This window comes from Engraulis encrasicolus, chromosome 5 (genome assembly GCF_034702125.1).
Source record: "Engraulis encrasicolus isolate BLACKSEA-1 chromosome 5, IST_EnEncr_1.0, whole genome shotgun sequence".
NCBI classification, from domain to species: Eukaryota; Metazoa; Chordata; class Actinopteri; order Clupeiformes; family Engraulidae; genus Engraulis; species Engraulis encrasicolus.
In genome coordinates this window covers 513,806-526,305 of record NC_085861.1, presented here as the reverse complement: position 1 = coordinate 526,305, position 12,500 = coordinate 513,806, and the positions used below count along the sequence as shown (strand labels likewise).

Sequence of the window (12,500 nt, the reverse complement as noted above, 5' to 3'; positions counted from 1 at the left end):
TGCAGCCCAGTGGTCCGGTCTCTCAGATGGTTCTGGTGCTGGTTCTGGTGCTGGTGTTGGTCCGGGCGGGTCCGATGGCTCCGGTCGCTCGGCTGAACTCTCTCCCTCTGCTGGCCCCTTTGGACCTTTGAGAGAGAGAGAAAGAGAGAGAGAAAGAGAGAGAGAGAGAGAGAAAGAGAGAGAGACAGAGAGAGAGACAGGGAGAGGGTGAGGGATAGGGAGAGAGAGAGAGAGAGAGAGAGAGAGACAGGGAGACAGGGAGAGGGTGAGGGATAGGGAGAGAGAGAGAGAGAAAGAGAGAGAGACAGAGAGAGAGACAGGGAGAGGGTGAGGGATAGGGAGAGAGAGAGAGAGTAGTAATAGCGATAGTTTGACACCATGTGACATGTCACCTCGTCAACGCAACACCACCGAAATGTTGAAGTTTGACAGGAAATCTAACCGTCATGCAACTTTTTTGAGCCAGAATGCATTGCTGTCTAAATGCGCATACAGCCGTTGCGGTATCTCGATCGCACTTATGGTTTCGTGTTTGCATTTGTTGGCTTGACTCTTGCGTGGAAAGCGATTGGTCTTCTGTTGAGTTTCTTTGGTGGAAAGCGCGCACCACGTGAGCAAAAGTCCCCCAATCACTGTGACTTCCGACAGATGGTGATTGCTTGAAGTCGTGTGCTTGAAATGATGGACTAATGTTTTGATCCTGACTGATCTAACTGTATATTGTGTATATGATGGTGGGGGGAAAGCTTGGGCAACTGTTATTTTCCTTTGTATTTTTGTTCCTTGTTTGAGATGGTAAATGTAACCAATCAGTTAATTGAGTTGTGTCAAGTTGAAACAGCAATGTAGGTAATCAGGTGAGGCACCTGTCAGTAATTAGCAATAGAGATGCACAGGATCCAAGATCCGGTTCCGGATCTGGCAGGATAATAGAGTTTTTCAGAGGATCCGGATCCTGCAGGATCTTAAACGGTGGATCCGGTATCCGGCAGTTACAGTACCTAAAAATAAGGATCTGGTGCATCTCTAGCCTTGGCTTTTCAGTCAGTCTTTCACAACCCCAATTGCTGCATGGAGTGAAAGCCCTTTGGAAGAGGGCGTTGCAGGCAGTGTGGCAGTAAGCCAATGAGTCTAAAAAATAGTTTGAGCCAACGTAATAAAAAGGGCCCACGTGTGCGAGTAGGCTATGTGTTTCAACCCTTTCGTAGGATCCGGTATCCGGTTCCGGATCCGGCAGGATCTTAAGCAGTGGATCCGGTATCCGGTGCAGGATCTGGTGCATCTCTAGTTAGTAAGCTATCAGTCACTGGATAATTGAATGATTGAAGTGTGTAGGTAAACCCGGGAATGGGTAGCTCTTGAGGAGAAGCAGCTGTGTGTTCATTTAGACAACTGCTGGTGACCAGAGAGAGCAGTGTGTCGTGAAAACTGTGCCGTAGCATGTTGAAGTTTAACCCTCTGAGGTCTAAGGCCTTTCAGAGGCTTTTAGGCTGCTTGCACCACCCTGACATTTTAAACTAACAGTAAGCATCTATGCAAAAGTAGAATATATGGTTGTATTCCGAAAAGCCTGACAAGAAATAATCTGAAAGAAAATTGGATGTCATACAAACATGTTTTATTAAATTGAGTATACAACTGTACAAAAAAGGTCTTCAAAAAGTGCAAGAAAACACACAATAAATATATCTAGCCAAGACTTTTGAAGTTTGAATCTTGTAAACAAATGTGTTGGCTGCATAAAAGTAAAAAGGGCATTTAGAAATGTTTTGTTGTTTTCATACAAAATGCAAAAAAGAAAGACTATGTCATGCCACTGCCTGTCTCATTTGAATACTAATGAGATAGGTGTGAAAAACCTCTAATGGCCCACACCCCCCTGTCAATCTCCATGTGCTCTGATAGCACACCCAACTGTCACTCTCTTTGTCCTGTGGCAGGACACTGTGTTTTGCCTAGCTGAAAGGGGCGTGTTGTCACCTCTGAATAGCCACTCAAGCACTGGTACTTTACATGTGAATAGCTATAGGTGTGGCTGCTACAGGCAGAGAGTACAGAATATGCGAAGATTTCTTTTCACTTTCTTTAAATTGGGCCAGCTATATAATTTATTTAATATATATATATTTGAAATCTGGAAGGTCTGAGGTTTCTAATGGTGTGACTTATATGTTTCAATGAAAAAAAACTCACAGAGTTACAGATTTGTTTTTGGAGACATGTCAAATTGCCCTCTGAAGGGCATTCAGTCCTCTGTGTGTTAAGTTACTGTTTGGATCCAGAATTTATGTTATTATGTTCCGTTATTATCTTTCGTTATTATCTTTCCGTTTGTTTTCAGTTTTCCACGCGCACATTTATTTTGGTGAAAATAAAGCCCATATATTCTTGGATATCAAGCTTGTTCTGAGCTGCGTTCATCCTCTCCCGTGAAAACTGTAACCGCAAAGCCTTTCCTGATTAGTGAGAACAACCATCTATCTCACAGTGTTAATTTCGTCAGCTTTTTTCAATTTTGTCTTAGTCTTAGTCACAATGACGAAAATCAATTTTAGTCTTAGTCATATTTAGTCATTGCCTTCCCAATTTAGTCTTAGTCTTAATGACGAAAATCAATTTTAGTCTTAGTCAAATTTTCGTCATTTTCGTCATTTTAGTCATAGTCAACATTGTGGCGTAAAATAGCCTGAATAACCTAGTAGGGCTATTGTTATTTCACAAATTATTTCTAAATAGCCTAGCCTATTGCAGCAAATATTCACGTTGTTACCAGCTATTTTCCACCAACACCAAAATTAGCTATGTAACAGTAACTTTGACATCATAAGGCAAGGCAAGGCAAGTTTATTTATATAGCGCATTTCATACACAGGTGCAACTCAATGTGCTTCACAAAGTTAACAAATGTAAATGAAAGGAAACAGGGAAGAAAGAAGGAAATGAATTAGAGTCAAAAAGCATTTAAAAACATTAAGATAAAACATAAGGTAAAAATAATAATAAAATAAAATAAAATGAAACAAATTAAATAAAAAATAAAAATAATAAGAATAAGTAATTTAAGCTAGGGGAAAGCATCTGAGAACAGCTTTGTCTTGAGTCTAGATTTAAAGCTATCAATAGTGGGTGCATTTTTTATGTCATCTGGAAGCTGGTTCCAAAGCTTTGAAGCATAGAAGCTAAAGGCTGCCTCTCCACACTTTGTTTTGACTTTTGGAATCACCAGCAAATTCTTCTCCGTTGACCTTAGTGACCTAGTTGGTGCATACAGCTGAAACATATCCAGTAGATATGTGGGTCCCATTCCATTTAGTGATTTAAACACAAGTAGCATAGCCTTAAAATCAATTCTGTAGCTTACTGGGAGCCAATGCAGCGATCTTAAAATTGGAGTAATGTGGTCGAACTTCCTTGTCTTTGTAAGAACCCTTGCAGCTGCGTTTTGTACAAGTTGAAGCTGTTTAATGGTTTTATTGGGGAGGCCAGTAAAAAGACTGTTACAGTAATCAACTTTACTAGAAATAAAGGCATGTATTAGCTTCTCCAGATCATGTTTAGACATCAGGCCCCTAAATTTAGAGACGTTTTTTATGTGATAAAATGCAGACTTAGTAATAGCTTTCATGTGACTGTTGAAGTTTAGGTCACTGTCAATGAGGACCCCAAGATTTTTAACTGTTTCCCTTGCTTTCAGTCCCTTCGTTTCAAGGATAGTAGCAATCTTTTGTCTCTCCTCTCTTTTCCCAAATATAATAATTCAGTTTTATCTGTGTAGAGCAAAAGTGCATCACACACACACACTTCCAGGTTGCTCGCGCTTGCTCTCTCTCTCTTTCGTGCATTAGAAGCTGCCGCATAGCCTATCATTTGCTTTTGAATTTGATCATGTAGGCTACACGCTCTTCTTCACCTGACCGGGTCACCTGACCGGGTAACTCAAAGCACAGGCAGTGGGAAGACCGGACATCCCAAGTCTCCCAGAAGTTCAAGAAGTCTCCCTGATATTGATAGTGGCTCTCCGGTGCCCGCGAATCAGATAAAATATTCCTGATTTTAGACTATCCAAGTTAGCGTTTATTTTTCAATTGGCAATGTGAGACAAAGAAAGATAATGACTCGTGCGGCATGCGTGGAATAGGCTACTTCAAACAGATTACGCCACACTTCGTAGGACGCCCTGGAAAAGTCCCAGGGGGAAAAGTAGGCAGTACATACAAATGTTTAAACAGTAATGCTGTTTTGTTCGTCGGGGTGTCGAGAGTTGATAAGCATCTCCATGAAATGAGTTTTTGGAACTTGGGATGTCTGGAAGACGCTATTGTAAGACGCATCGCATGAAGTCTACTTCCTTGGGTCTTATAGCGTTGTTTGTTGTTTCAAATCTCCGAAATGTAAACCCCTTAGCGATCACCCAAACATTGATTCTTATTATCAAAACTACAGTAGCCGTGCATTTGTTTAGACATTACAAAAAGAACAGACAACGGATGTGGAAAGGAGAAGAGAGCTCGAGGAGGTTTAAAATGACAGCATCAGAGGAAGATTGGCGCCACGGTGCCACTAGGCTACAGAATTCTTAAAATGACTGCACAAACGCACAAGTCTTCGGCATGGACAAAAGGGTTGTTGAACATGTTTCAAAATTAACACTTGTCTCAACGTCGGCTATTTTTTCTCTTTCTGGGGGACGTTTTAGTGCCTAAACTCAACTGAACTGGACGCACTGAACTACTACTGATTGAGCTGCGCCAGGCTCTGCCTGCAGAGACAAACAGGGTGCCAGCGCTTAATCTTCAGTTCAAGAAACCATTATATTAACCATTGCAAATTATATAGGCCTATTTTTTTTTAAATATAGGCCTATTTCTTATTGTCCATTCGTCCATGGCTTGTAAATTTTGTCTAGTCTTAGTCTTTTTGACGAAAATCTTTTTTTTTCGTCATATTTTTATTTTCTTCAAGCAATTTTTGTTCGTCATCGTCTCGTCATCGCCACGGGAAAAAGGGGCGTTGACGAAATATTTTCGTCATCGTCCTGGTTGACGAAATTAACACTGATCTCACAGTGTGTATGTGTGTGTGTCTGTTGGTCCGTGTGTGTGTGTGTGTGTGTGTGTGTGTGTGTGTGTGTGTGTGTGTGTGGGTGTGTACCTGTTGGTCTCGTAGGAGTGAGCTGATGAGGTCGGGGAAGCGCGGCGTGAAGACGCTACTGAGCATGCCCGGTGGCACGGCTACTTCCTGTAACGCACCAGGCACTTCCTGCCTGACACACAGACACTTGAGGACCAGCGTCACCTGCCGAGAACCCAGCGGCACCAGCTGCAGGTAGAAATCACCCGGACGCAGACGCACCTACACACACACACACACACACGCACACACACACACACACACACACACACACACACACACACACACACACACACACACACACACACATTACGACCAGCGGCACCAGCTGCAGGTAGAAATCACCCGGACGCAGACGCACCTACACACACACACACACACACACACACACACACACACACACACACACACACGCACACACACGCACACGCACACACACGCACACACACACACACACACACAGGAAGAGAGAAACATTAGGACCAGCTGCACCTGGGGAGAACAACAACAACAACAACAACAACAACAACAACAACAACAACAACAACAACGTTGTAATGTGGAGATTTGTAATGTATAGGTACATAGAGGAGTGTATATTGGAGTGTATATGAATAGATGTGTGTATATATATTGTACGTGAATATCTGAGGATGTTTATGTGTCTATGTGTGAAAATGGTGTCTATATGTTTAGCAAATGAGATGTGTACTACAAGATCTAACCCAGTGATTCTCAAAGTGTGGTCCGGGGACCACTGGTGGTCCGCGTCAGAGCTCAGATGGTCCGCGAGGGGATGTCTACTTTTTCAAGACAAGCTAGCAGTAGGCTATATTTGTAACATTATTACAAAGCTAAACATAGCTGAAGTCACTTTTCACCACAATAAGACAGGCTTGTAAATGTGTAAGTGTGATAAGTGATCTGCATCGAAATAAGCAGCGACAAATTAGCATCCATCAACTGTCAGTTCAGTTCACAGTTGGTCCCTGAACATTTTCGGGGGGGACAAAGTCAAAAGAAACACTTATCTAACCTGATGGAACTGGGGTCCGTTTCTCGAAAGCGTCTTTGCTATCGCCATTAGCAAAGTCCTTCGTACGAGCGACTCAACTCTCTCACGACATTGACGCTCACCACTAAGTCCAAGTGAACGGTAAGACGGTCTTAAGACGGTTAGCAACGACAAGAACAGTCTCGCTGAACAGTCTCATGTGAAAACAAATATCCCTACGGGACAATAAAGAATGTAATGTAATCTAATCTAAAATCAATACAAAATCTATTACCTCTGTCGCTGAAAATCGCTCAAATGACGGTGTGCTTCCGACGATGTCCATTGTTTGTGTGTGTGCGTGTGTGCGTGCGCATGGCCGTAGTTACATTTGAGGCTAGTGAGGTCCGGACCTCGCCTATCGTGAGAGGTTTATTATTATTATTATTATTTTAACTGCAAATATGACCAACTGAAACACACAAAAACATCTATAAACCTTTGTGAAGCGTCCTTTGCAAACTGTGGTTAACCTTCATGTGCTATGTGTTCTAATTTTGCCTTTGTGTTCTGTTTTTGCGAGTAAACAAGATGAATTAATATCGCAAGTGGTGCGACTCGTGGGAGAGAACGCAACTCAGCCGACATCGCAAGTGTTTGGTTGCGTTCGTGACAGCGCATTGCGCAACGCAAAATTACCATGCTTTCTGGTTGTAAAAATGCATTGAAATGGCAAAGTGTGCGTGTGCAGCCTGCGCAGTAATGTGCCGTCACGAACGCGCCCATTAAGCACGCGCTTGGTGAGATATCTGCTATCAGAAAGCCCGCGCTTGGTGAGATCTCCGCCCTCAGAAAGCCAAGCGTTGTATAGCCTACCTAAAGCTCATGCGTAACAAGTAGGCTATGGTGTCTTAAAAGCCATTTGAGTCATTATTTTAAGAAGGCCGGCTGCTGCATCAGCTGCTGCATTAAGGTAAAAGCATAGGATATCCGTGAAAGGTAATTGATTGTAAATTGGAAAGCCTGTGATAAACACTGATAGAGGAGGTCACCGGAACATCTTCAGATGTGGATATTTTCCTGTTAATTTGTACAAGTGCCAAGACTATCGACGTTGCCACGTCTTCGTCAGAGTCAATCGCAGTAAAATATCCACACCTGAAAAAGGCTCCCGTGACTACTGTGTCTGCATAGCCGTGACGCATCAGATGGCTCAGGAGCGCGGAGGATAGGCTACTTTTCTTCCTCGTTGATAGACTTTTGTCTTCTGCGCTTGTGAAGAACTATAACAACTAAATAAAAACAAAACGTTTGATGCGACTCTAGGAAGAAAAAAGTTTACTCCAAAATAGGTGGTTTGCACTACAGAGATAGCTATCCCTGTACCTTTGGAGGAAAACAGCTGAAGTGTAATTTCATTGGGAGAAAAATATGAATGGCTGAGCAACTTGCCATCTGAGGATGTAGCTTATTGTGCAACTTCAGGGTCAAGCTTTAGTTTCCTTACAAAGGGCTTTACTGACTGGGAGAATGCTGTTTATAATAAAAGAGGCATGATACAAAGCATAGCCATTCAAAGGGAATAGGCTGAGTTGGCTGAAAACTACAACATATTTATTATCATACATGTCTACATATTTAATATTTCACATAAGGCTTATACATTCATAGAGGAGGGCCCTATATATAGGCCCGTGTAGCCTATATTTATTTATTTTATGAATTAATTTTTCATTTATATTTTATATTAATAATAAAATTTCGGTGCGCGCTCCGCGCGCGCATCATGGACCTCGCCTACTTCACATGGCTGGCTACGGCCATGTGCGTGCGTGCGTGCGTGCGTGCGTGCGTGCGTGCGTGCGTGTGTGTGTGTATGTGTGTGTGTGTGTGTGTGTGTACATTGTGTAGAGTGTGTGTGTGTGTATGTGTGTGTGTGTGTGTGTACCTTGTGTAGTGTGTGTGTGTGTGTGTGTGTGTGTGTACCTTGTGTAGTGTGTGTGTGTGTGTGTGTGTGTGTGTGTGTGTGTATGTGTGTGTGTGTGTGTGTACCTTGTGTAGTGTGTCTGTGTGTGTGTGTGTGTGTACCTTGTGCAGTGGGCCAAGTTGAACAACCACCTTCTCATCCAGACAGAGAGGCCATCCTGGATGGTACAGCTGGACACCCTTATAGCGCGCCTACAACACACACACACACACACACACACACACACACACACACACACACACACACACACACACACACACACACACACACACACACACACAAACACACACATTAATACACACACTCTTTTCTAGAAGTCCTGTAAAAGACAAACAGAAGCTTTGATGTGCTGCAGGACACAAACACAAACACATCGAACTGTGCTGCCTGCTGTGTGTGTGTGTGTGTGTGTGTGTGTGTGTGTGTGTGTGTGTGTGTGTGTGTGTGTGTGTGTGTGTGTGTGTGTGTGTGTGTGTGTGTGTGTGTGTGTGTGTGTGGTTACCTGGCCCCTCTCTCGGAGTGTGTGTGTGTGTGTGTGTGTGTGTGTGTGTGTGTGTGTGTGTGTGTGTGTGTGTGTGTGTGTGTGTGTGTGTGTACTGTATGTGTGTGTGTGTGCTTGCATGTGAGTGATTCTCCGATTTGCCTGCGCTTTTAAGTCCGTGGATTTTATTTGCCAATTCCACTAACTATTAACTGCATCCAATGATGTTTTGGACATTAGAAAACATGTATCTTTCATATAATACAGAAAGTGTAGACATGGCATTATTTCCCTCAGCAAGAATGAATATTTAATACTGGTTTTGGGCGTTTTCATGCCGTCCTGTTTTCCAAATGTCAGATTCAGTCTTCATATTAGCATGTAAAGAAACTTGTTTTGCCCAAGACGATTGCAAATGTTGATTCACAGTAATCATCACAATATGACAAAACTGTCAGAAAGACCACTGTCCTTTCCATTATACATTAAATTTGCCATTTTGTGTGTGTCCACGAAAACTGTGTTAACCGTGTTATGGTCTGAAACCCCCTCCATAAATCAGTAATGGTTTGGTCTTAGGCCATACGAATAACATCACGTGATGTCATAACCTCTTTGGCAGGATATGGGAAGACTTTTTGGTAAGATTTGTGCTCCATCCTTCCATAATTTAATCCATTCTTTTTCATGTTCTCATAGTGAGATAATTGCCAGTCAACTGTGTTATCAACATATTCATAAGAATCTGAATTATAAATTGCATGTAGAAAAACACAGATAAAGCATACAGATAGATGAATTGATTGAGGTGCTGTGGTGGAACTTCTGAGGTCCTCAGTTAGCACAACACCATAAAAATGGCTGAAATGTCAACCGTGTTACCGTCAATGGTGTTACAATTAGCTACGACAGTCAGGGTTGCCAGATGAGGCTGATGATTTCCAGCCCAAAAACTGTTCAAAATCCGCCTAGAAGCACAAAATCCGCCCAATTCTATTGATTTCTATGGCAAAAAGTGGGCAGGTTTTTCTGATAGATGCCATTTTTACCCGCACACGGCCATCCTAAGCAGCCCAATTGGGCGGGAACCAGCCCAATCTGGCAACACTGATGACAGTTGAGGAGGAGTATGTTTTTGCCAATTTATCTCCATATTGACAGACAAACAAACAAAATAATTTGTGTTCTAGGGAGATGGGTTTGTCTGCTCTGTTTTTTCTCCTAAAAAAGTGCCGACTTGTTCCCCTGCACTGTTGACTGTAACACAGTTGAGTAACACGGTTGACTGTTTTGAAAGTGTTTTTGAGCTATTGATCCCTTATGTGTTGGAAAAATCCTATGAACAGACACTAGGGATTATCTCTGGAAGAGGAAGTATTGTGTAAGGAGGGTGACTAAATTCAAATCAGACGTTACAGGGATTTATAATGAAAAATGTGTCAGTCTGTATCCCAGTGAATCATAAAATCCTACTTATGAAGCTCAACAATCACATTTTCTATATCAGTTGCACAGATTAATGACAGCATTATTGCTAAGGGACATAAGCACTTTCAAACGTTATTGTTTCAACTCTGTAGTATTTTTATATATGTTTGAAATGACATAGTATTTGTCCATAACACTGTTGACAAAATAATTAAGCAAATGTTCGCTTTCATTAGAGTATTTATCAAATGATTTAAGATTAAGCTTGGCAATTTGTTTGTTTGGAAACTTAAATATATACACTATGTAAACATCTAGGTCATTTAGTTGAAAAAAAATACTGATAATTGACATTTTGCTTTTGCCAAAAGCGTAGGCGAATCGTAGAATCACTCATGTGTGTGACTGTGTGTGTGTGTGTGCGTTACCTGGCTTCTCTCTCTGAGCGTGTGTAGTGTGTGTACTGTGTGTGTGTGTGTATATATATATGTGTGTGTGCGTGCGTTCGTGCCGGCGTGCGTGCATGCGTGTGTGTGTGTGTGTGTGTGCGTTACCTGGCTTCTCTCTCTGAGCGTGTGTAGTGTGTGTACTGTATGTGTGCGTGTGTGTGTGTGTCTGTGCGTGTGTGTGTGTGTGCGTGTGTGTGTGTGTGTGTGTGTGTGTGTGTGTGTGTGTGTGTGTGCGTTACCTGGCCGCTCTCTCTGAGCGTGTGTACTGTGTGTGTGTGTGTATATATATGTGTGTGTGCATGCGTGCGTGTGTGTGTGCGTTACCTGGCCGCTCTCTCTGACCGTGCCCAGTATGTTCTCTATGTGTGTGTGTGTGTGTGTGTGTGTGTGTGTGTGTGTGTGTGTGTGTGTGTGCGTGCGTGTGTGTCTGTGTGTGTGTGTGTGTGTGTGTGTGTGTGTGTGTGTGTGTGTGTGTGTGTGTGTGTGCGTTACCTGGCCGCTCTTTCTGAGCGTGCCCAGTATGTTCTCTATGTGTGTGCGTGTGTGTGTGTGTGTGTGTATGTGTGTGTGTGTGTGTGTGTGTGTGCGTTACCTGGCCGCTCTCTCTGAGCGTGCCCAGTATGTTCTTGGCCGGAAGCAGGAAGTCCAGCAGGCAGCGCAGCGCGTCGCCGTGGTAACGTCTCTCGACTACCCCGAACAGCTGCCAGAGGAGGGGGGGCCCCGAGGCGGAGAGGGGGGGGAACAGGGGCGACAAGACCCCCTCGATTACGCTGTCAAGGGACTCCGAATCCTACAGGGAGAGAGGGAGAGAGAGAGAGAGAGAGAGAGAGAGAGAGAGGTGTTATATGGATGGAGAGATAGAGGCAGGGAGAGAGAGAGGGAGAGAGAGAGAGAGAGAGAGAGAGAGAGAGAGAGAGAGATATAAAGAAGTGTTATATGGATGGAGAGAGAGAGGCAGAGAGAGAGAGAGAGAGAGAGAGAGAGAGGGAGAGGGAGAGGGAGAGAGAGAGAGAGAGAGGGAGAGAGAGAGAGAGAGAGGGAGAGGGATAGAGAAAGAGAGCGAGAGAGAGGGAGGGAGAGAGAGTGGGAGGGAGAGAGAGAGAGGGTTTGGGGTTATCAGTATGTGGTCCAATGTGGGGGGTGATTGACTATAAAATATGCCGGTAATGTACAGGGGTTAGACAAAATAATGGAAACACCATTTTAGTGTGGGAAGTTTCATGGCTCAAGTGGACCAGCCTGTTGGCCAATCTTCATTAATTGCACATTGCACCAGTAAAGTGATTCATTTAGCAGGGTAAGAGCATAGTTTTCCTCAAAATCTTGCAATGCACACAACATTTTGGGTGACATATCAGAGTTCAAAAAGGAGAAATTCTTGGTGTGCATGTAACTGTTGCAGACAGCAAGTCTTTGTGATGTATCAAGAGCTACGGTATCCAAGGTAATGTCTGCATACCACCAAGAAGGATGAACCACATCCAACAGGATTAACTGTGGATGCAAAATGACAGATGCAAAATGGCTGTGGATGCAAAATGACAGGTGCAAAATGGCTGTTGGANGCAAAATGACAGATGCAAAATGGCTGTGGATGCAAAATGACAGATGCAAAATGGCTGTTGGATGCAAAATGACAGATGCAAAATGGCTGTTGGATGCAAAATGACAGATGCAAAATGGCTGTTGGATGCAAAATGACAGATGCAAAATGGCTGTTGGATTGAAAATGACAGATGCAAAATGGCTGTTGGATGCAAAATGACAGATGCAAAATGGCTGTTGGATTGAAAATGACAGATGCAAAATGGCTGTTGGATGCAAAATGACAGATGCAAAATGGCTGTTGGATGCAAAATGACAGATGCAAAATGGCTGTTGGATGCAAAATGACAGATGCAAAATGGCTGTTGGATGCAAAATGACAGATGCAAAATGGCTGTTGGATGCAAAATGACAGATGCAAAATGGCTGTTGGATGCAAAATGACAGATGCAAAATGGCTGTTGGATGCAAAATGACAGATGCAAA

At 43.1% G+C, this 12,500-nt stretch overlaps 1 protein-coding gene across 1 annotated transcript in view; it reads right to left on the bottom strand.

Annotated features, from left to right (window-relative positions):
- The window catches only part of LOC134448737 (uncharacterized), a 79,920-nt gene that overhangs the window by 54,207 nt on the left and 13,213 nt on the right, over positions 1–12,500 (bottom strand). Inside the window, exons 2-5 of the mRNA XM_063198390.1 lie at positions 11,062–11,259; positions 8,213–8,302; positions 5,152–5,352; positions 1–125 (exon numbers count right to left, since the gene is read on the bottom strand). The exon at positions 1–125 is cut by the window's left edge and continues 1,107 nt beyond it. Coding sequence (XP_063054460.1) covers positions 1–125; positions 5,152–5,352; positions 8,213–8,302; positions 11,062–11,259 — 614 coding nt within the window. The remainder of the gene's footprint in view (positions 126–5,151; positions 5,353–8,212; positions 8,303–11,061; positions 11,260–12,500) is intronic.